Raw genomic sequence first — 23,371 nt, 5'->3', positions numbered from 1 at the left:
TCATTTCCTCAACGCTCAAGACTAACAAGTGGCTCCACTTTCGGGGATTTCCCTTGGTCTGTGTTGTTAAGAGGAGACATCTCGACTACAACATTGTAGGGAATAATCATAGGTACCTACGAAGTACTCCCGCCAAAATGTTTGCCTAGGTGCATCCTGTACTCCGTACCCACTTCTAGCCAGGGCTAGGATCTGCGCCCCAGACACCACGTTGGGATTATTTTGCATATTGCAGAGAGCAGGCCATATGAAAACGATTCTGTATGGAGGTACGGAGTAAGTGCAAGTCAATGTAGCAGGTGGGAATCCCCAGGAGCCTTGAATACATATAATAATATACAATATCTATGGATAGGAGAATGATATGTGATGAATAGCAAAAAAGGATCGATAATCGATATGTATCTCAAGCATAACCCTCATGACTCAAAATTAGTGGTCCCATTACCACTAGCTCAGGGCCAGTGCGAGTCAGTAAAAAGACGCCATGCAGTCATGTCGACTTCTAGAATCTTTCGGCACTTTACTATTTTCGGGAATCCAAATGGAAGGGGAAACATGCACGCTAGTGACTTGGGGAAAGCTATTGATCTTAGGTCAAGCCCAGCTTAAACCCGCTATTTACTTCTTCCCTTGCCCCGGTGATATTATACAATATAAACTCGGTATTTTCGGTTAAAGGCTTAAAGTTAAAAGATTGAGACCCTGGATCTACATGCATAGAGTATATATCTAGGTAAACTCATAGTCTAACCTCACTTGCTTTGGGAATGATGGAGATGTATGTATATCGAACTTGGTGATTCCCATGTTGCGCTGTCATCGAAGTAGCGTAAAATAGGGGAGTATCTAAGTATAAAGCAAAGAGATATAGCCAATAGTAGAACTTGAAAGCTCAAGAGACCTAAGATAGATGAAAAAGGGCCAGAAAGTGTTGCCCATTCCTCATTATTTCGTTATTCGTTATTTTTCCCCTATACAAACTCAGCTCCGTTATCCACTTCTTTCTCTCTCCCCCCCCCCTCCCCTCCCCGTCTCTCTCTCTCTCTCTCTTTTTCTCTCTCTATAATTTGGTGATCTTTATCCGATCTTCCCGTTACAATCTCCACTTGATTCTTCATTTCTGGGAAATATTTTTCTTTGAAGTTGTTCCCCCTCATTCTGCCCCCATCCCAAAGCGGCCTACATTGGCTGGAATCCGCGAAAACACATATACCCACAAACACCTCTCATAGAGAGTATAACCCAAACCGCCCGAATTTCAAAAGGGACTGATGAAGGTATGTGCGCATCTCTTTACTCCCTATACCCTATCCCCAAATACTTCCCTTCCCCTCCCTCCACTAATAATGATATCACGCCCGTCTCAACTACCAATTCCCCTCGGGTCGCTTCTTCAGACCATCACTGACGCTGACAGCGACACTATCGCTATCGCTATCGACTGGCCGGAGGATTGGACGCTCACCGCATTCGCTAGGTACTCCTGCATCTCTCAGACAAACGACGGTGACCCGCGCCTCCTTTGTCCTGGTCTCGCATTGCTTCCCCTCTCCCGGCGCCTCGACCGAATGTGCGACCTCAATACCCAACCTCTCACCGGACTCCATGTGGTCTCATAACAATTTCCTGGACAAAAGCGACCCCAATTATACAAGCGCAGCTGTGCTGCATACGTCGGGAGCCAACAAGGACTTCTCAGTTGTGTTGAGGGAGGTTTGTGTTGGGCGCGATTAGGAAGTGAACCTGTCTCCCCTTTCCTCATACATTGACGGGTTTCATTTTCGTTCTATGTACATCGCCTGTCAAAGGGGCTATCTATAACCAAACGAGATGGAGCCCGAGAATCCGAACGCGTTCAAGCGAAGCTCGATGCACCAAGCGTTATACAGTCGTCCAGTGGAACGGCGTTCAAGCAAGAAGTCTTCATCTAGGGACCGGCATGGTATGGTCTATCCCGACAGTTTCCGAGAAACTACGATTCGAACTGTGACGCCTGAGTCGCACTCCTCTGCCAACCATTCCCCTTTATCCGAACCGGAGCACCTCACGGGCGGCACTTTGTCTTCACCTCGAAACACCGTGCGATCACGGCCCATCGAACCCGAACGTCGTCGGGATTTCAACAAACACTCATCTGCAGCAGGCGAAGAAGATCCTCCGGTGGAAGCAAGGAGTCAACGGGCGCGATCGCGGACAACGGCGGCTGAAGAGCAACGCAGCGACATCACCCCCAGCACCTTCAAAGCTCGAACGCGAGTTGGGTCAATTAACACGGCCAGTCCGTCTCAACCAAAATTACCTGCGTCTCAACCAAAATTACCTGCGTCTCAGCCAAAATTACCTGCGTCTCAGCCAAAATTGCCTGAAGACCCGTCATCTTCCATTGGGTTTCCGTCAATTGAGTCCCCAAAATACAGCAGCCAGACCGTTCCTCGCCATCGAGGAAGCAAAGCTTTTGGTCTGGTCGCAGGTGGAGCACGAAACCAAGATTCGTTTGCCTCACCCCTCTCTGGTGCGGAAGCCACAAAAATCCTGCAGTTGATGAAGACTACCTGTGGTAGAATGCATGGAATCCTATCATTTCGAACAGCCTCGACCACTTCCTGGACATCCGGATACTGCGCTATCAATGTCGCTACTGGAAGTCTCATTTACCAAGCCAAGGGAGAGCCGGCATTGGCCAAAACATTAATCCCCGATCTACGTGGTTGTCGAGTTCGGACAATGTGGGACTCTGAGCTCCAATGCACCTATCTGAGCGTTTACACATTTACCTCTGGTCTTGGGATACAACTACGACCTCACGTGAACGAAACCTTCGATTCCTGGCTTGCAGCTCTACTTTGTTGGCAACCAATTCGGCCCAAGGGTGTTCAGAACAAGATGACAAAGCCTCAAGAGGTTGTTATTGGAGACCGACGAATCCCTGAACGTCGACGCAACTCGGAAAGTGCAGCACAAAAGGATGCAACTATCATCAAAGTTGGCAAGATGCTTTTATGGGACAAGCCGTCTGCTTCCGGTGCAATGCCGGTGTCCGGACGCCGCGTGTCCACGTACAGACAGTCAAGGGCTCTTTCTTCCTCGTGGCAGAAGGTGAGCTGCACACTACAAGAAAACGGCTTTTTCAAGCTCTACACAGAGTCCGACGTGTCTCTTTTAGCATGTGTGCAGTTATCTCAATTATCACGCTGCGCTATCCAGCAGCTGAACTCCTCGGTGTTGGATGATGAGTTTTGCATTGCCATTTATCCTCAATATGCGGCACACCCAGTACCCGATTCCAACGTGCGGCCTATATACCTCGCTCTTGAAAGCCGTGTTCTCTTCGAGGTGTGGTTTGTGCTTCTCCGCGCATTCACAATCCCAGAGCTTTACGGTCCTGTGTCTCAGGGAGAAGATCCTAATAAAACACCTGAAGCTGAGACCACCGAACCACCCTTGACCAAAGACATGTTTCGGATTGAACGGTTCTTGAGCTTGAAAATTGTGGAGGCAAAGCTGTTTCGCACCAAGGAGGAGGACACTCCCCGAAGCCGAAAGGCATCAAGATCACATGGCCAGCCTGTTCCAACTTCGAAGGTCAGCGACTATTACACAGAGGTGCTCCTTGATGGAGAAATTCGTGGCAAGACTGCCGTCAAGTATCGCACTATGAATCCTTTCTGGCGAGAAGACTTCCTCTTCACTGATCTGCCACCAGTGCTATCCCAGGCCTCTATCCTCGTCAAAACTCTCAACCCAACACAGAGGGACTGGACACTTATTGCCCACGGAACATACGCACCCAACCAAGACGTGAGTGCTGTGAACATGCTGGATGAGATCGAAATTTCCGCAAATGATATCATCTTCGGACGCGTAGACCTGCGACTTGAAGAATTGGATGCCGGCGTGGATATCGAAAAGTGGTGGCCTATCCTGGATAACCAAGACCAGGCAATTGGCGAGATGTTCATGAGAGCCCGAATGGAGGAAACCGTCGTCTTGATGTCCGACGAGTACTCGGCGATGTCGGAACTTCTCCACTCCTTCACCAATGGCCTCACAATCAACATGGCACAGCTGATGTCATCGGAGCTAAATCACCTGGCCGAGATGCTTCTGAACATCTACCAGGTCTCGGGGTCAACAGTGGAATGGATCTCAGCCTTGGTTGAAGATGAAATCGATGGGGTTCACAAAGAATCCACCGCTAACCGGCTGAGGTATACAACGAGGATTCATTCGAATAATACACAGGAGACTAGCCAAGAGCGCGAGGTCCTTGTCAGGGACATGGGAAGGACGGCCACTGTGGAGGCTAACCTTTTGTTCCGTGGAAACTCGCTTCTAACCAAGGCCCTCGATCTTCACATGCGTCGTCTGGGCAAGCAGTACTTGGAGGATACTATCGCGGAACGACTACGTGATATTGATGAGAGCGATCCGGAATGCGAAGTTGATCCATCTCGAGTTCCACGCCACGAAGATCTTGATCGCAACTGGCGAAACCTCACAGCTCTCACCACAGGCGTGTGGAAGTCCATTGCGGGATCTGCATCGAGGTGTCCCCCGGAACTGCGACGCATCTTCCGGCATGTCAGGGCGTGCGCAGACGATCGCTATGGAGACTTCCTCCGGTCTGTGACGTATAGCAGTGTTTCTGGTTTCCTGTTCCTACGCTTCTTCTGCCCGGCTATTCTGAACCCAAAGCTTTTCGGGCTCTTGAAAGGTATGGAAACCACGCCCGTACCTTCCGTTTTCTTTTTGCTGACCCCTTCTAGATCACCCTCGTCCTCGTGCACAGCGCACTTTGACCCTCATTGCCAAAGCTTTACAGGGTCTGGCCAATATGACAACATTCGGCAATAAGGAACCTTGGATGGAACCGATGAACAAATTCCTTGTTGGTCATCGCTCGGAATTCAAAGACTTTGTTGATTCGGTTTGTGCGATTCCCGCCGATCGACCAGTCCCTATCGTTACACCCTCCTACACCACCCCTATCCAAATCCTTGGCCGGTTGCCGCCCACATCGCGTGAGGGATTCCCTAGCCTTCCATTCCTCATCGACTACGCCCGATCCTTCGCGAACTTGATTCGTGTCTGGCTTGAAGTCTCCCCGGAACGACTTAACGAATTGACCGAGCTGGACGTCAACCTTTCTAAATTTCAGAAAGAAGCCCTTCGCCTACGGGCACGCACTGAAGAGTGTCTCAGACGAGCTGAGCAAGCAGAGCGGCCAAGCGGAAACCTTGAGATCAAATGGGAAGCACTGGTGGATTCGATGGAACGACCCGTAACCTTCTATGACGAAAGCCCAAGCAAACCTACCACCCCGGTGATAGAAACGTCAACCGGCACTGCACCGGTCTCAACCAACCATCGCAATTCGGTTGGTTACTTTGCTACGCGTCCTTCGCTTACCCGCCGGTCTACTGACCACGCCCCCGATGCTGAGGATGATACGCCTCCAAGCTCGTCATCAACGACCTGGGACCAAAGCCGCATTCCATTTTCCATCCCACGTTGGTCTGACGCGCGCGACAGCACCGGAAGCTCGAAGAACTCCTCGACCTACTCGCTCGAGTACTCCGAGTCCTCCAAGGCTCGCAGGTCCAGTGTCACGAAAGAGTCCTCTTCAAGCAAGTACCGCTTCTTTGACTTTGTTCCTGCTCCCTCTCGACGCAAGGCCAAAGAACGCGACCAGGCTCAAAACCATTCGCACGAGGATCTACGCAATGAATCTTAATGCACCAATGTCTGCCCATGCAATCTCCTTTCATATTTACACGTTTTTGACCTTGTTCTTTCTCGTCTACCTCTTTCCCATGTGCTCATGATTTCCACGTTCCTCTTTTCTCCCCTTATCTCTCTCTCCCTCTCTCTACTCCCCTTTTCCATCTTGCCTCCTCGAGTTCCGTTCTCCTTGATCATCTATATGTCTATGTTCTCCTCTTAAAGCATGTGTCATGGTGTTGATACCCATTCCTTCTTTTGATTGTGTGTTTCATGGTCCCGCCCTCCCTTACACACATCTTCCCCAGTCCAGCTCTTAAGATAAAACCCAAGAGAGCTAAAAATTAAGGCTCTCGATTTTTGGGAAGAAAAAAAGAACACGATCTGATTTTTGAACTCGGCTGAGGCTTTTGTGTTTTACTCTTTTTGGTCATTCTGAGGAATCATTTTGGGTCTTTTTGTGTGTTTGGATTTCCTTTGGAGATGGTGGTCATCGTGTAAATACCTTTTACTTTTTTTATATTCCTCCAATAGATGGAATGGATTGATGTTTTCGTTTTTGCCGTGTTTGTTGGCTCTATTTATTGGATAGAAATACAAACATCAAATGTTATTCGTTGAATACATCTGTACATCGGATCAGAACAAACATCAGATACGTCGCCTTAGACAGCAGGAGATAAACCAAACCCTAGCCAACACCTCTCTTACAACACCGGGTCTTCGAAGGAAGATGAAACCACATATCAAAACAATTAGCAAATAAGCTGTACAGCCACATTCTTAAAGAAGCAACATAAAGAAGAAGATAAGCGTAGAATACATATCACTTCCATAGGCAAAGCTTGCCACTAGCAGTGCCACCAGCAACCCAGTTCTTGCTACGGTGGAACACAGCCACAGCAGGAACAGCAGTGATGCCATCACCACCAAGTTGAGCAAGTTGATCTCCATTGCTGCTGTAAACATCCACGAACCGGTTCATGTTGCCGATACAGAACCGCTGAATGGAAGATTGGGGATTAATTTGCCATTGAGGCCGGAGACTATAAGAACAAAGTTAGGGGGTTGATACTTTGGCAAAACCAAAAGGGGCGCAAAATGAAGAAAGAAAGGAATAGCCATACATGGTAACCCAGCGGCCAGTCTGGCAGTTATGGCGAACAACAGTATCCGGAGTAAACTCCTGTTCTGCAAGTCTGTGGCCCTGCTTCCATGAAGAGAGACCCTTTGCGCCCACATCGTAGATTTTCAATGTGTCGTCGTAGGAAGAAGTAGCAATCTGGCCGGCAGCATTGAAAGCTGCGTGCGAAACCGAGAGTCGGCTTTCATGCTCGGCGATAGGCGTGGGACTGTCCGGGGAGAGCTTGCGCAGATCCCATAATCTCAGGAATCGGTCCAGACTTGCTGTCGCGAAGTAGTGGGGCTGGGAGGGACACAGTGTGAAGCCTCCGATCTTCTTCTCAGAAAGCTCCCAGTTTGACACATTGTTATCTTTCCGCGGCGTGCGCGTATCATATCGCCCGAATCCACCTTGAAGTGTAGTCCAGTACAATGTGTTAGGGTCGTCGGGAGCCATGTCTACTCCTGAAAGCGCTTCATCGATGTTGGTGGATTCAGGAGCATAAGTCTCTGAAGAGACCATTTTCTCCAAGTCCAGGGACCGAATCGAGCTATCATAACTTGCGGTGTACAAATGTGTCGGCTTTGAGGGGTTGACCATCATTGCGCTGATAGTTCGAGTATGTGGCTTGAGTGTGGTGAGGACTGGGTCTGGATCATCCTCATCCTCGTCGTCGTCCTCGCCCACTGCGGGCTTTTCCTGCGAAGCATCTAACATACCCAGATGACCCAATTTGTCGCCCGCGAATATAAGAGGTTTGGACTCGGAGGGGTGAAAGGCCATGGAATAGACACGCTCCGGGGTGATCTTGATCCCTGTAATGATCAAAAATGCGTCAGAATGGTAACTTGTCGATATAGAGAGTATAGTGATTACGTTGAGGGTCCCAAGACTCCCACAATTGAAGTCCATTCATCTCCTCCCGAAGAGCCTTGAGGTCTTTGTCCGTTGTCTTCTCGATTTCATCGTCCCCGAAGGTCCTTTCATAGGGCTTTGCAACACCCTTGGTGATGACATCCACGCCAATCAGGCTATCTGCACTAAGCTTTTGGCCCGATACAAACATATCCGCTTGACTGAACGAGTCTGTCCGACGCATCCTCTTGATTCTATCCGCTTCGCGCATCGCCTCATACTCGTCGTCGGCCTTGCGCTTCGCTACTTCGCTCTCGGCCGCAATGCCTTTGAGGCGCGAGGATGTGCGTCGGGGCGTGATATCTTCCTCAACTTTCACCTTAGGAGCCGGGCGCTTTTTCGGTTTCGCGCCATTGGTGCCGGGGGTCTTAGGGCTTGCGAAGAGCCCCGAGGATTGCGACTCGAGCGCGAGTTTCTTCAACAGCGCATCACGCTCGGCAATGTTTGCCAAACGTTGCTTTTCAAAGTCCGACAATTCGCTTTTCGCTGCCATGTTCTTCTTAGGGGTTTCGGGCGTCTCTGGTTCGTAGGTAGTTTGCGCCTCGGGGGTGCGAGGCACGTCCTCGGCGAAACGCGTGGATCCGGTACACGATATCACGTGACTTTGCGGGAAGGAAAGTTGATCACCGATTAGTCCGTGCTAGGGAAAAAAAAAAGATAAAGTGATCTTCTTCTTGTTTCTCTTTTTTTAGATTGAAGTTGTGAAGTTCGAAGAAGTGGAAGAGAAAAAGTAAGAATTACTCCAGGTTAGACTTGCTCTAAGAAGTGCGCGAACAAGGCTGCTCAAGTGCAGACCTAACGACTCAGCAATGGCGACAAATATCAACCGGCTATGCTTCCTCTCAAGAAGCAATTCTACGGCTCCTTTCCTATATCATACTCGAACACTTACGCCACTCTCATCTGCCGCTCGGAAACAATTCAATCGTCGCTTCCCGCGCTCCTTTTCTACCCAGAATAATACCGCGGCCGATGATGCGACGCAGAGCAAATCACTAGCGGAGGACAACACAAGTCAGAATACCTCTGAAGAGTCAATTACCTCCAGTTCAACGAGTGAGGCGGCCCCGAAACCGCGACGAAGCTATCTGCAGAAAAAAGCTGCATCTGTACCCGAAAGGCCTAGCCTCAGACCATCTGTGGTGAAGAAGACCACGAAGATAGCACCGAAGATCACAACCCAGGAGAAATTGATATTTGGAGGACTCTTAGAACAGCTTGGATTCAAACACGATGGGGAAACTACTGAGTCAAGCTCATTGAAACCACTCAGCGAGGAGAAAAAGGCGGAAATGGCCGAGCTCATGTCGGTGTTTGACAATCTGCTAAAAGACCCGAGGGCAAAGAAGGCGGCACTGAAAGCCAAGCAGCAACCGAAAGATGACTATTCTTCTTATCGGAGACAAGACAAGTCAGAAGCGGAAGAACAAGTTCCAGCGGAGAACCAAGGTCCAAAGCGAATCTATCTCCGTGATCTGGGCTATTCCGAGCCTGCCACAGCCAGCGCCGCCGAAGTAACTGTCGGCCTGCGGAGGGCGATTGAGATCGTCGTCAAAGCGGAGTCAGAGCACATCGAATTCGCCCTTTTCCAAGCCGTCGAGGATGGCAAGGGCGACATGGGTGTGTGGGAGGTATGCAAAGAGCGCATCTTCTCCATGCTGCGCCACCTAGATGAGAAATCTCTAGCTGAGGCTTCGGACCCAGACAGCCTGAGCACAACAGACCAGCCCGAACCATCGACTCGACCATCAGGGCCTCTCCGAGTCCCAGCCGTCGTTCCAGTCGCCCCCGTCGTGGTATCTCTATACCCGAAGGTTCTCCTGATCGCCTTCCGCCTGCTGAACACTCACTTCCGCGAATCCCCTCTCATCCCCCAATTCCGCTCAACAATCAAAGAATATGGCCGTATCTCTTCTTTCCTCGGCGCTTCATCTGGTTTGTACGATGAATTGATCCATTACCACTGGCGAGTATGCAAGGATCTCCCCGCTGTGATATCAATCCTGCGTGAGATGAACCAGCTAGGCATCAACCCAAGTGGAAAGTCCCGCGGCATGCTGACCGGACTTATCATCCGCCATGCTCGGGACTTGGAAGCTCATCGGAAATCCCCGGACGGGAAGGATTTCTTCTGGGATTTGCCGTCTAACAAGGAGGCGTTCGATGAGCTTACCCGTAAGGATGGGTGGATGGATCAGATCGAGGCGCGTTCAGAGAGTGAGGCGTGGGAACGTCAGTCTACTCGGACTTCCCGCCGCTAAGCGCTTGTGTTCTTTTACACTGGCTGTTAATGTACAATCTAGACTATCATATATAATAATATCATCAGCGAAACCATACCAAGCTTCATGTTAATACATCTTTCTTTGTCATTCGACTGTCATGTTATTCCAGGTAATGCATGTATGTACACCAATAACTGTATCTAACTAATTAAAAAAAGAGCCAAAGCGAGCTCCAGTCTGGCTGGAGCAAAAGAAAGAAAACAATCAGAGCTCACGCTCTCTACAAATCCCCATGAATCCCCCAAAACTTTTCCGCATTGAAGGTATACATGTTATCATCCTTCCACAAATCATCAAAAGCAGTAAAAAGCACCAAATCCTCCCTCCGGTGATCAAAACTCTTCCTCAAACTCGCAATAGCCACCTGCTGGTTATCCACCGAAGGAATAGCACCTCCATTCGAATCCCCAGCATGCGGCCATCCAGACTCGGTGATCATAGTACGCTTTCCACCCGCTCTCTCAGAGATACTACGGGCCTGTTCGAGCGCATACGCACCAGCCCCAGCAGGCCGCTGCGTAGCATCGAAGAAAGCATGACAGTTCGCAGCGCAGTAATCAGAGACATGGCAGAGTTCCGGGTGGTCGAGGAGTACGGAGAAAGTATCGACAGTGACGACGGGACCTGTATAGCCCTGTGCGCGGAGCACGGAACGTGCTGTTTGGACAGCTGACACGACGTCGCTGGCGGAGTTGGTGCCGCCGTTTACGAGCTCATTGCCGACGGCGATCGTGTGGAAGATTGACCAGTCTTTTTTGCCGTCTGGGCCTGCTACTGCGTCGGCGAAGGCGTCCAGGCTTCCTGGGAAACCGTTTAGGTCGTAGACACCGGCGAAAACGCGCATGTTGTGTCGTCGTGCGGCGTTGGTTACGGTTCTTGTTTGGTCGCAGTCTGTACCGTAGATGCGGATGAAGGAGTATTCGGAGACTCGGTCTAGATCTTTGTTTACTTCTTCTTGGTTCTTGCAGGTGCGGTCTGCTTTGTAGGGGGAGTAGGAGATGCCGAAGTGGGCGTGTGGGTGCTTGTGGGGGTGTGGATGAGCAGCTGGTTTGGGGTGTGCGTTAGGGTGCTGTAGCTCCTTTGGTTTGCCTTTGGCTGGGACAGGGTGGTCTTTTGTGTCGCTGTTCTTGGATAGGAGATTTGGTGGTAGTATGTCGGAGACATCCGTGTCTGGAATTGATATTGGAGGTTTCTTTGATGGAAGAGTTAGGGCTGGCTTTTTGATGGGGAAAGGACATCTCTTCTCTTCATCGGAAACATGTCTATCTACTAACATTCTCTTGTACGGCCGAGGTCAAGGCTGGAACGTAGTGTGTTTCCGTGCTGATGCGCTCTCCCTTTTCATTAACCCAGACGACTACCTCTTTGGTATAGTGTGGTTGGGCGACATCTCCACGAGCTTGCTTCTCGACTATCGCCAATCAGCAAAATCCCATATAACCATGAGATTATTTGAATAATAACGTTCTTACCCCCAGCTTCGGCGCAAACACCACATGCAAGTAGCAGTCCAACAAGCGCCTCAGTAAGGCGCTTCATTTTGCAACTGAGTTTTCCCTGGGGAAGCTGATCTGTAAACTCTCGAGGGAAGTAATCCAAACTTAGTCTCTGAACTTAGTTGACGGCGATCATAACAAGAGTGACTGTGCAACTATCTAGAAAAGGAAACCCACAGATATAGTGCCGATCGGATCCATTATAACCATGCTACCGGCGTCGAGCACGGAATTCCACCTATGTGGACCCGATTAGCAGAGCGTGTAAACATGAGGATAGCCAAGCATAGCACCTCGATCTGGGGAGGAGATGTGGAATGGAATTAGGGAGCTTCTAAGATTTCAAACATGCCGTGGCTTAGTTGAGGCCCCTCTGGCATCTGATTTGGGCAAAGAGATCTTAGTTTCAGGGTATCTCAGACAAGATCTCGAGGTCGCGGATAGACCGAGAATGCGCCTAACGATGGAGTCGATGGAATGCGGGGCGCATTCCCGGGGATTGCTCGGAGACACAGTGGGATTCGGTGAATGTGAGACAGAATGCTGGAAAGAACTTATTTGATATTATTGAGAGACATTGGAAGGGGGTCAGAGGAAGGGGGGGGGGGGGGGGTTAGGGCTAGAGTCTGGCCCGGAGATATTGGCGGTCTGCTGGCGAGGTCCAGGACCATGAAATAAACGGCGAAGTGACGTTTTGACTTGAGGATTTATTTAACATCTGACTAGCAGGCATTCAAACTTGTGGTCGTGGATACTACTACAGCGAGAGAGCAAAAGCAGAGGATCGGAACACGAAGCATTACCTCCATTCATAGGTTAAAAAGGATTCAGGTCTGAATAATGTATGGAAAAATGGACAATTCCTTGAATCTAAGAGCCAAGGGTAGAAAGATAGTATTAAACAACTTAAAACCATGCACAGGTATAGAATCATACCGCCAACGGAGAAAGAAAAGGGCGGGCCTGTGCAAGGCATGCAATAAGAATGTACATCGACAAGGTAACAATACAAGTATTGCAGGGGCATTAGGGCGTAGGTCGACTGAGGAGAACGGAAAATCGATAGATGCCGAAGTCTTATGGTGTGAGCAGTCATCGGATTGGTCTGGTCAGGACCAGAAGCTAAGAGGCAAGGGAAGACATTACTTCCTCTTGCTCATCACCTTGGTAATGGCATGTCGGATGATTGTTCCTGCCTTTTCAATCTCCTTCTTGGTGAGACCGGTAGTGACGCACACCTTCAGGGCTGGCGGAATAATCTGCTTAGGCTCGAAGTTGTCCTCGAGGCTCTTCAGCCGCGTGATTAGAACACCGTTGGCGAGAGACTGCAAGATCGTTAGAAATGGTTAAAATGGAGGGAAGTGTAGAACATACCTCATCGACGGCATCTTGAAGCAAGAACTGCTGGTCGTCTGGTGTAAGTCGCTTGGCAGCCACAACCTCCGGCTTGATGACCAGGATGAGAACAGGGTTTTCAGGAGAGCTGGTGCAGTAAACCCAGTCACTCCGGGGATCCAACTGAGCCCGCATGGCTTTGGTGAGTTCCCGAAGTTGTGTCACTGTGTCAGGGTTGTTCTGAAGGATGTTGATAGTGGCACTGGCGGTGGTCGAGAGCAAGGCGGGAAGCGCGGCGGAGAAGGTGTAAGCAGCGGCGGAAATACGCTGGTGGTGAACAATCTCCTCTGAACCAGCACAGAAGCCACCTCCAGCAACGAGGGGACCAGCCAGTGACCCCACAATCATATCAACCTCTGCAGCATCGACGTTCTGGTGCTCCGTGATGCCACGGCCAGTACGTCCCAAAACACCGAAGGACCAGGTTTCATCGAGGATCAGACGGAACTTGTACTTGAGTCTGAGTTCGATCTGCGACAGTTGTAAGCACGACGAATTCATAATTCAACTTAACGGGATCACATACGATCTTGGGCAAATCTGCCATGTCGCCATAAGACTCAAACAGACCCTCTGTGATAATGAATCTGCGAGTCAGAGGCTTCCGCGCTTGCTCCTTGGTGACCTTCGCGAGCACTCGCTCCAGATCCTCCATGTCATTATGCTCGTACCACCGGACAATACTTCGAGAGATCTGAATACCCTTGCGAATGGCAAAGCTAACCCCTTTATCCGCGACGATAATGTCTCCACGCTTCGAGAAGGCAGGAATAACACTAGAGATGGTCGAGAAGGCCTGAGAGTAGATGATGCAAGCCGCGGTCCCCAAGAAGGACGCGACGTCATCTTCTGTCTTTATGTGAACATCCTGTGTGCCGTAAAATCCACGGGGTCCGCAGGGACCCACTCCATAAGCGCGGAGCGTCTGGATTGCCTGTTCCTTGAGGGACTCATTCGTATTGAAGTTGTAAAAATTCAAGGAGCCAAGGTTTGTGACGGTGCGGCCGTTGGTCAGCTTCGATTTTGGACCTACGGGGCTGGAGATCACAATTTAATCCGTCAGTAAAATGTCCGCGGAGTAAGCTAGGCAGAAGCAAGAGGTACGGTACCCAACAATCACGGTTCTCTTATCAACTTCCATCTGTTCCAAGGTTGTCGGGGTCGCGACGAGGGGTTCTGGGGTCCATTCATCCACGAGGTCATCAATCTCATCTTCCGTGAGTGGCACGACGCCCGGTTTAGTCGAGTACTTGGGCGCTAGCAGATATCGGACGGCGAAGAGGAAGAGGAAAAGTTCGACGGCAGAACGAATTGGGTCATCTTGGTAGCTGGATTTCACGTAGCGGAGGAAGATTGCGGAGCCAGGCATACGGTGAAATAGATCCGCGAGTTCGTGCAGATATTCGGAAAGGATACGCTGGGTCTCCTGGAGATCCATGGCGGAGGGTTGGAGAGAGCGCACGTTATATGGTGCGCCAGGCCAGTGAGATACCAGAGGTGCAATAGATTAGAAGGAGGCGTGAAAGACAGGTGCCTGCTCGTGGAGGACGGAATAAAGATGAAACGGGAGGCTCGGAGTCCTAGGAACCTCCGTGCCACGTGACCTGGGTGTTGTTATGTGCGTTGCACAATCTAATTTTAAATGAGGGGATTACGGATTAGTTTTATGTCAAAGAGAATTTCTCGAAAGCAATGCAATTTAATTCCGATAGAAGTGTAAAATAAAACAAGCAAAGAAAGCTGGAAAAACGAAGGTGAACCCCCGAGCATGACCCTGGAAGACCCCTTCATACAAGCGTCATTCCACAAACAATATTTGGAAGCAACCATTCATTAAGATCAAATTGTGCGCCGGTGAGTTCAGAAAAATGCAGCGAATTTTAATAGACGCATAACTTTGTACAAAGCATTTCCATGTCGTTTCGCCGAAGCGATTAAATGGACCACACTCCGGTGCCCTCGGAGGCTGCTGGGACGGTGCCTGAGGTGTAGCCCTTGGGGATGTTAGAGCCGGTGTACCAGGAGACAGTGTCATTAAGTCCATGGTCAAGTGGTTGCAGGAGACCAACTGCATTGGTCTTGGAGACACCAAGGCTTTTCCAGAGGTCGTTCTTGAGAATGCTATCCAATGACCCCGTGTTCCGCAGGACAACAGGCGCAGCGATAATGACGACAAATATCAGGAGCATGGTAAAGTAAAGAATAGCGAAGCGGACCACCCGTCTCTTGCGAAGCTTAGACTGCTTAAGAGAATAGATAGGGGGGCGGATTTGGGAGCTATAAGCAGGTCTGGTTAGAAACGAGTTATTTCGAGATTGTGATGAAGAGATACGTACCTTGGGCGCAGCCAAAACAGGATGACCGAATGGAAAGTGTCGACATAGGGAATGGCGAGGACCGGGAGCATGGCGAACAGGAGAATATGGCCGAGGAAGAAATCGTTGGCGAAATAACCGAGTTCGGTGATCTTGCACAGGAATTCACGTCCAGGCTGAGAGAGAGTGTGCCATCCCATGTTGTACCATTTGCCGGTCCACCATGCAATATTGGACTGATCGTTTTTGAATTCACGAGTCAATGCGAGAGAAATGATGACCTTGTAGATGAAGCGCTGGAGAGCCATCGCAGCGATCATTCCAGAGATGGTTCGGGCCCAACTGAGGGATTCAAGGAAGAACATGGCCAGGAAGAGAATCAGGAATACAATCACGGCGATCGCATGGGCGATAGCGGCGAGAACAGCACCGAACTTCTTGCAACACATGCCAAACAATGGACCCATACAACAAGCCATGCCGAAGAACATGCCCGCCACACCGGCATTGACACCCACGGGAGCGAACGCAACAATGGCAACACGAAGGATGGGGTTCGCAGCCCATTTGACATCATCGGAGTACATTGTCCGGGAGTTGATATACAAGTACGGAATCAGTGTGGCGCCAACACCGAGAAGGGGGGAGATGATTTCGCTGAAGAAGATGTTGGTGATGCGAGCTCTGGGGATATCACCGGAGCCTTTCTCCGATGGAACACCGAGGAGTTTGCGCTTGTAACCAGTAATGCGAGTACGGGACAGACGACAGAAGCCAATCCAAGAGGAAGCATGGGATCGGGAGTTACCGCGAGAAAGCCAGCGGATATAGTCGCGGTAATCGATGAAGAAGTCGGTCCAGGCAAACTGGTGGGGGTTGAACAGGAAGGGCGAGATACACAGTGCGAGTAGAGAAACCCAGAACCAGATGAGAGCGGGGGTCCAGACCGTTGTGGTACTGAACAACAGCATCAGCAGGAGGCGGGCACCCAAGTAGATCGAAGGACCGGCAAAACGCGAATAGAGGACACCGAATGGGATACGGGCCGTTGCGAAACCACGACCTGTACCAATGTATCGTGCACCTCCGAAAGACAAATTCTGGTGCACTGCATTGGCGTAGATCTGACACACGAACACCTCGAACATGAACGAGAACGAACCAAAGTGCTTGGCCAAACGAGTAGCCATACGCCACACTCCTCTCTCTGTCAACTCTTGGACGGCGAGAGGAACGAATGAGATGAAGAACACAATGAAAATGGAGATAACACAGCGGTTGACCCAGTTGAGAATAGGGGTCAGGTTGGCACAAAGAGTGGGAACAAGGGGATCGGTAATGGGCAAGTCAGAGTTGTAACGGCACATGATGGTCTCGTGCTTCAAGGCACCAAGGTTGATCAGGACAAACATGAACATTTGCACCGAAAGCATAATGAACATGTTGTTCAGATGGAAACCAGGGTGAGCATAGTAGAATGAGAGGAAGCGATCGAGGGGCAGCTGGGTACCGAGGTAGTAATACTCTCGGGACAGCATCTGTTCACCCATACCAGTACCAATCTTGGTAGTGAAGTTGAGAATAGATCCGAAACCGAGATCACGACCCTTACCACACTGATAATATTCACAATGCTTGATGCGGCCTCCACGCAGGACGGCATTCATACCAGCGTAAATATCCTCGTTCAGGTGCAGTCCTTTCTGGGCTTTGGAAACACCACCACGAGTAGTCATGAAAGTGGCGTTCAGGAAATCAGGGTGACCATAGTGCAGCTTACCACCGACTTGAGCAAGTGTACGAGCGAAGAGGGTACCGAACGTTTGTTCCTTGGAGGCGGCAACATCACCCAGCATACCGACACTCTCAGAGAAAATGTATTCACGGGCTCCCAGGATGGCAACGGGGTCCTCCTCAGGCGAGGCAATTCCAGGGGTGTACGGAGAAACGTTGTCGGTAGTCAGTTCCTCGAACTCGGCCAGGACACTGCGAATCTTCAAACATTCTTCAAGGTAGTTGTCTTGGTTGGCGTCAATGAGCTGGATGTATTCACCACGGTAGAAGATGATGGCATGGTTCTGGTTGTCAGACTTTCCGTCTCCGAGAATAGGGTTTCCAGAAAGCTGGATTCTGAACTTGGGCTTGCGCAGGTTGTTCTCCAAAAGTTCACAGTGACCATCAATCAGGGCCGAGTAGAGGCGGGGTTCGTCGCCTTCATTGACAGGTGGCTCTTCATCCAAGTATGCAATCTGCAAGTCGGGGTACGCGCGGAGCAAGAATTCGGTATTCTCACGTTCGTCCTTGTTAAATTTGGCATAGCGCTGCATGGAGACGCAAATGCGGAACTTGCGACGAGCCATGCGTTCGAGCTCACGCTCAAGCTTCTCGGAGTTTCCTCCAAACATCTGAACAACCTCGGGGTTCTCAACACGGTAAAGCAACTTGATAGCACGGCTGTAGTTCATGAAACCAGAGACAGTCCTGTACAATGTCTGAGATCGAAGGGAGGCCCAGATTCTTGTGCGGAGGGTGTATTCAGGAGCGGCAGACTTGAAACCGATGCAGTAGAAAGGAAGATCATCCACCTTGCTCTTGGCGGCATCTTTCTCGGGCTTCTCATAATCACCGTTGAACTGCGAAGTCTCGTCTGCGAGAATCTTGGTGTCCTTGACGAAGCAATCCCATTCGTGGGGGTGCAGTTGCTTGAGGTATTCAAGCAAGGTGACACGTGAGTAAGGCTCATCTTCGCGGATAATCTCACGGAGCGAGAGTAGGATCTTTTCACTGTAGTGAGGAACCAGGACGGTGAAGGTGGGCATGTTGTCGACGGGTAGAGGCTCGGGCATCGGTGTAGAGAGCGATTGCGCGAAGAACGAGATACGGCGCTCTGCTTCACTTCCCTGGGGGAAGAACTCAGTCTTGAAAGATTGATCTTCCTGTGACACGAAGAAGGTCGGGGCGCGGAGGGTGCGCTTGCCTTCCTGCTCAGAGGGAACCTGGTGGTACAACAGCTTTTGGACGTGGTCGATAGCCAAAAGGTGCTCACGGTACATGGAAATGATAATAGCGTTCCACACCTGTGAGATCAAGACCTTGGGCTTGTACTTGATCTCCATGTCTGTAGTGGCGAGCACCTTGGAGTAAATTCGCTTCGGAAGTCGGGAGAAAATGTTCCTCCATGGCGACCAAATGGACACACCCAAGTAGAATGATCGTGCGACCGAGAAGATGGTGTTACAAATAATGTACCACAGGTAACTATCCAGGAAGAAGAGTGTCAAGTCCATGAAGGCCATCAGGCCCAGCAGGATCTGAGGCTGTCGGTGGCAAAGTGTGTTGCCAATGTATTTCGCGCCAGTACACTGGTGGATTTGCATCGGAGACAGGATGCGAATGGGATCCTTGAAAGATAGCGTCAAGAAGAAGTAAGATTCCGCCAACTTGGCACCGAACACACAGACCCATAGGCCATATGACATCCACATGTCGTTACCGGAAAGACGAGGGAAACTAGCTGTGAAGGTCTGACTGGCAACATATTGTCGTCCACCTTTCTTCATGTAGTTGCCAAACAACGCACCCAGCGGCTGGATTGCAAAGAACGCAGCGGTGAGGATTGCAATGACAAAGTGGACAATTCCGAGAGCGAGGCCAATGCCGTGTTCAGTTGAATCTCCCAATTTCAGCGTTGGCAAGATGCCGAAGATAACGACACCGGGAGCGAGGTTGATAATGAACATGAGAATGAGGAACATAAAGCGCTTTCGCAGGTGTTGCGCTCCTGCCCACCTTCGGGGAACGTACATCCATTCGAAAATGGTGGCTAAAATCTGGATGAATGAGACAAGAGCACCACCGAAGCCAACGGCAGCCAGGTATTTGGGCGTAGTTGGCTTGTTGTCAAGCTGCTGTTGGTAGTTGATGGTATACAGAGTCGGAGCGTTGTAAGCAGTGAAGAACCAGAAGGAACCCAGGTGGATAACCCAAATACGGTTGAAGTTCGTGATCATGTGGAACCAGGAGCGGGTTTCCTTGTAAGTCTTGAAGAAGGCCTTCTTCCAGACTACGTCCTTCAACTTGGGCCATCTCTCCGCAATGGGAACATCGACTAGGCGAGTCTTATCCTCGAACCCGATGCGCTCAATACCCTCGGGGTACCAGAACAGCTGATTCATATCATCATAACCAATGATCTTATTGTGATCATGCTCACGACGAACGTACTTGCCGTCCATGATTTCGTAACCCTGGTCTCGACAGTAATGGTAGAGAGGAGTGACGATCTCATTGAGGTAGGTGAATTCCTCCACCGGCTCAACGCGAGCCTGGCATTCCGGTGAAGTATAGTAATCGTCGGCACACTTGAAGATGAAACAGATGCACTCCGGCAGGAATCGGACCTGGTTGGCTTCACCCCAGATCAAAAGATACAGGGCAATTTGGCGAGCCCGGTCATGCTGGGACATGCGGTTCATGCGAGATTTCCACCTGTATTCGGCGGCCTCCAAACTGTTGTCTCCCTCCAGAGCCTCGAGGGTTTCCTCTTCGTTCTCGGGGTTCTTTTTGGCGGCCTTGGCTGCAGCCCTGCGGGCTTTCCGCGTCTTCCGGTCGCCTTTACCGAGCTTCATGTTGGCGAAACCAACTGCATCATCGAGATCGAGATGAGCAGCGAAGTACCACCGGCGGTAATTGGCGTTGTGGCCACCGATGTAGTCGGCATGAATTGAGAGAAGTGCCTGGTTCGGCGTCATACGCGAGGCACGAGAGTCCAACATAGTCATCATGTGGTCATACATGTTTCGCATGCTGTCTCGCTGGAAGCCAAACTTGTTGACCAAATCCAGGAAGATATCCTCGAGCTCCTCCTTCGAGAGAGGGATCTGGGCGTCAGATGTCCAGGCAGGGTAAGGCTCACGCGAGCGCTGGCCTGCGGGAAGGGCGTTACCGTAGTCCATTCCGTAGACAGGAGTCGAAGCACCAGAGGACCGGTTGCCTCCGTAGGAGATTTGGGACGAAGGAGGACGGTAGCCACCACCACCGGGTCCTCCGTATTGACTGTCCGAGTAGCTATTGTATCGTTCGTCTCCACGGCCATAGTAGTCCATGTCGGCAGCACGAGCAGTCTCGGACCTCATTGTGAAATCGCTGAAGGTCTCCGAATCCTCCTCAGAATCATGCCCACGACGGCCTCGTGGTTGTCCTTGCCCCTGGTCGTAGTACGGATCACCTCCAGCTCCGGCGGCGCCGCCGTAGTACTGATCTTGGTGTCCGGCCTCGTAATATCCTCCGTCAGCGTATCCGTGGCCGGCATCTGCGTGGTGTGCACCATCTGCATGGGCGGCGTCGGCGCCGTGGCCACCATCCGCTCCGTAGTAGCCATTACTGTTCTTGCTGTCAGCCCTTCCATCACCCAAATCGTTCTATCCTGGATTGCCATACCCTTGGTCGTAATAACCATCACCGTATCCTTGGTTGTCGTAATAACCCTGGGCATGTTCATCCTGGTAGTAGGAGTCACCATGAGGTTGACCATGTGCCTGCCCCTGCTGGGCATAGCCATCGTCATAGTGGCCTCCGCCTGCGTAGCCCGACATGACGAGCGAGTCGCGATCGATCTAGTGCTGAGAGCTCTGCGAATGGGATTAGCTCCAGATGTCCGAGACTGATGATGCAAACAGGCTCCAGCGAATCTCACCTCAACCGTGACCATTCAAAGTATTATTGTTTTTGTTCGGATGTCGAATTAATGCAGCATGGACGTTGAATGATGAAAGCCAGATGCGCAGGAATGAAATGCGTTAACTTGAGTACCCAAGTGAAGGTGTCGAACGAGTCTCGGACTCCGTAACGAATGGCAAGTGAGGGTTTCCCTGTCTCACGAAAAGGAAGGTGCAATGGGAATATCTCAAGAGCAAAACAACCTTCCTCCTATCCTTCTTTCGTCAAAAAAAGAAAGAACACGAAAGGTAGCAAATAGAAGGAAAGATGGAGACAAAAAGCGAATGGAAGGGGGTTGGAAAGGGAAGACAAGAAAATGCTTGTTATTTTTGGGATTCGGGGGGTTGCTCGTCGTGTTGTCTCCAGAGTAATTTAGTAATTTACTGTCTTACCGTCATCTTACGCTCATAAAGGGTACGTGTCAGACTTCCAGGTACTGAATACCTCTTCCCAGTATGGTTAGCCCCTATGTTTCCCAGGTACTGATTACGACCCCTTTGTTTACCATACGTGGCGCATTGAGTTTAGCCCATTGACTTTCCTCTTTTCTCTCTCCCAGCCTTGTATGTTGTATTCTTCCAAACGCCTCTCTGTCTCTCCCTGATCGTCCATTTTGGAATTACCGTTATTGTCCGACTGTATTTACGCTTGTGTTTCCCCCCCCCGATCACTTCTTCTAATCTCCCCTTTCTCTATCCAATGATAATCTCCCATGGACACTCGGAATCCAAGGGAGTCTCGACGGCCCCTGAAACTTGCCCCACTGTAACCAGCCAGCATGTAATCAGGTAACAAATAATGTGGCCGGGGGCTATTTTCAGAGATACCGGACTATGGAACCTGTTGTTCCAAAAATGGCTGTTGATTCGACGGCTTTGTTATGGCGACCAACTTGGTATGTAGGGATGGCGTTGCACCGAGACTGATTTTCATTCCTGTGTATACATACGGGGTACATTTCTAGACTTGAATTTTTTTAACTTTGGGGTTTCCTACAAATGTATGATTCATGGGATGGATTGGTACGTACCTAGGTAGGTTGTACTCCGTACTTCGTACGCTTATCTCTTTGCTTATGTGGCGAGTTGTTTCTAATTTCAAATGGAATATGTGACTAGTATCAACTCAACCATGAGAACATTGAGACCATTATAATTTGAACCAAATGATAGTTTACATTCCGTACATATGTACATGTACCTAATTATTTTCTTAAGTCTGATTCGCCGGTCAAATAAAATTAAATATCAACTTGAGCTCAGACCCGTGGACGATTGGTCACCGACGTGTTCTCAGTTCCTGTTCCATGGCTCCCAAGCGACAAGAACCACGTCTTTGCTTTCCACACTCTCCCAGATACTCTTGATATTTGATATATTGATCCTTTGATCTCCACGATCTTCAATTCCTATTGCTTCTTTCATCCTGGTTTTACTTCATCGTAGACTTTTTTTTTTTTTACACTATGTTTTAGCGTTTGAGCGGCTGATTTGCCACCGCAATACAAGTGTCTCAGATGTGGTCGATCAGTTCCATGTGTAATACATTTGACTTTCCACTGCCGGTTATTCTCACTGTGGCTGGCAAGCCATACATATACGAAGTACCAAGTACTCCATACGGAGTACTCCGTACACCGTAGTGGATTGTATCGCACAGTGGACACTGTACCACGAGAAAACCTGAAAGTCTTCCACAGCCACAAACCGAACTCGCTAAATAACGTTGAAAACTCAATCGTCATAATCTATATTTATCTTTCCATCTATACTCCGTAGGCCTATATTTAATTGAGGTGGTTACCCAGAATCCAAGCTCGAACAGGTATATATTCTAATAAACATCATTAATTTCATAAATTTCATATCAACTCCGACCACGAATTAAATATTCACAACTTGAACCCTGTATGGATATATCTGAATACACCAGCTGATACAGTATATACATACTGTACAGAGCTAGTAACTCTGTATTCGAAAATGATCTCCACCGTTAGACGCAATTTCATCTTGTCCACTCACGCTAAGTGGATCACCGATTGCCTTTTCTTAATTCTTTTGGAGAGCCTCGACCAAGAGGCCTACCTTACAATATTGTATGCAATAATGAAGCCGCCAGCACAATCAAGACGGTGCTTATCGGGTATGCCGTGACACCTTGTAACGGTTAAAATATATACTTACATCGCGGACCGCAGCATTATTAGTTTGCAACAGGGTACTTGTACCTTGTACACCCTGATACCGGCGGATGCAGCATTGCGCAGGAACGACACATCAGCTGCATGAAGGAAACCGATCTTCGGCATCTGATATTCGTTTTCCCCCTGTGGATTTTCACAGGCTATCCACCTTACTCCGTACTGGGGCCTTTATTGGTACTATCATCAGTTACAAG

The 23,371-nt window shown here is 49.9% G+C and overlaps 7 protein-coding genes across 7 annotated transcripts; 3 read left to right on the top strand and 4 right to left on the bottom strand.

Annotated features, from left to right (window-relative positions):
- Positions 1-1,349: 1,349 nt before the first annotated feature.
- On the top strand, positions 1,350-1,622 carry N7455_012323 (uncharacterized protein; the record flags this gene model as incomplete). Its single annotated transcript, XM_065606861.1, has 1 exon — positions 1,350-1,622. The coding sequence occupies one exon, from the start codon at positions 1,350-1,352 to the stop codon at positions 1,620-1,622; it is 273 nt and encodes a 90-aa protein (XP_065460027.1).
- Positions 1,623-1,833: 211 nt separating this feature from the next.
- N7455_012322 (GTPase-activating protein BUD2) lies at positions 1,834-5,737 on the top strand (the record flags this gene model as incomplete). Its single annotated transcript, XM_040952824.2, has 2 exons — positions 1,834-4,717; positions 4,770-5,737. 2 exons carry the CDS (start codon positions 1,834-1,836, stop codon positions 5,735-5,737), a joined length of 3,852 nt encoding a protein of 1,283 aa, XP_040816801.2.
- Positions 5,738-6,391: 654 nt separating this feature from the next.
- Positions 6,392-8,363, bottom strand: N7455_012321 (WD domain protein; the record flags this gene model as incomplete). Its single annotated transcript, XM_040952861.2, has 3 exons — positions 6,392-6,770; positions 6,852-7,662; positions 7,724-8,363. Coding segments are annotated over 3 exons (1,671 nt in total), but the record flags the coding sequence as incomplete, so codon positions are not given.
- Positions 8,364-8,571: 208 nt separating this feature from the next.
- On the top strand, positions 8,572-10,023 carry N7455_012320 (uncharacterized protein; the record flags this gene model as incomplete). The annotated part of the gene is made up of 1 exon (XM_040952630.2): positions 8,572-10,023. One exon carries the CDS (start codon positions 8,572-8,574, stop codon positions 10,021-10,023), a length of 1,452 nt encoding a protein of 483 aa, XP_040816988.2.
- Positions 10,024-10,267: 244 nt separating this feature from the next.
- scw4 (putative cell wall glucanase (Scw4)) lies at positions 10,268-11,586 on the bottom strand (the record flags this gene model as incomplete). Its single annotated transcript, XM_040952702.2, has 3 exons — positions 10,268-11,239; positions 11,322-11,458; positions 11,520-11,586. 3 exons carry the CDS (start codon positions 11,584-11,586, stop codon positions 10,268-10,270), a joined length of 1,176 nt encoding a protein of 391 aa, XP_040816984.2.
- Positions 11,587-12,508: 922 nt separating this feature from the next.
- On the bottom strand, positions 12,509-14,519 carry lcbA (serine C-palmitoyltransferase subunit lcbA). Its single transcript, XM_040952523.2, has 4 exons — positions 14,048-14,519; positions 13,465-13,975; positions 12,918-13,409; positions 12,509-12,868 (listed from the first exon to the last, which is right to left on the bottom strand). The coding sequence occupies exons 1-4, from the start codon at positions 14,374-14,376 to the stop codon at positions 12,686-12,688; spliced, it is 1,515 nt and encodes a 504-aa protein (XP_040817060.2). The 5' UTR covers positions 14,377-14,519; the 3' UTR covers positions 12,509-12,685.
- A 98-nt stretch (positions 14,520-14,617) lies between these two features.
- On the bottom strand, positions 14,618-21,519 carry N7455_012317 (1,3-beta-glucan synthase). The gene is made up of 4 exons (XM_040952750.2): positions 20,949-21,519; positions 20,693-20,883; positions 15,275-20,635; positions 14,618-15,215 (listed from the first exon to the last, which is right to left on the bottom strand). The coding sequence occupies exons 2-4, from the start codon at positions 20,845-20,847 to the stop codon at positions 14,873-14,875; spliced, it is 5,859 nt and encodes a 1,952-aa protein (XP_040816962.1). The 5' UTR covers positions 20,848-20,883; positions 20,949-21,519; the 3' UTR covers positions 14,618-14,872.
- Between the last annotated feature and the right edge of the window lie 1,852 nt (positions 21,520-23,371).

The sequence above is a fragment of the Penicillium solitum genome (genome assembly GCF_028829755.1).
Source record: "Penicillium solitum strain IBT 25940 chromosome Unknown utg000009l_segment0_segment0, whole genome shotgun sequence".
NCBI classification, from domain to species: Eukaryota; Fungi; Ascomycota; class Eurotiomycetes; order Eurotiales; family Aspergillaceae; genus Penicillium; species Penicillium solitum.
Note: the sequence above shows the minus strand (reverse complement) of the source record. Positions and strands in the feature narration are given on the sequence as shown.

Excerpts from the sequence above, each read along its gene's own strand:
- lcbA (XM_040952523.2), bottom strand. The coding sequence starts at position 14,376 with ATGGATCTCCAGGAGACCCAGCGTATCCTTTCCGAATATCTGCACGAA. Across the intron at positions 13,976-14,047 it reads AAGAGAACCGTGATTGTTGG|CCCCGTAGGTCCAAAATCGA; the intron begins GTACCGTACCTC and ends TGTGATCTCCAG. Across the intron at positions 13,410-13,464 it reads TGGCAGATTTGCCCAAGATC|ATCGAACTCAGACTCAAGTA; the intron begins GTATGTGATCCC and ends CAACTGTCGCAG.
- N7455_012317 (XM_040952750.2), bottom strand. The coding sequence starts at position 20,847 with ATGTCGGGCTACGCAGGCGGAGGCCACTATGACGATGGCTATGCCCAG. Across the intron at positions 20,636-20,692 it reads GATGGTTATTACGACCAAGG|TAATGGCTACTACGGAGCGG; the intron begins GTATGGCAATCC and ends CAGCAAGAACAG. Across the intron at positions 15,216-15,274 it reads CTGTTTTGGCTGCGCCCAAG|CTCCCAAATCCGCCCCCCTA; the intron begins GTACGTATCTCT and ends ACCTGCTTATAG.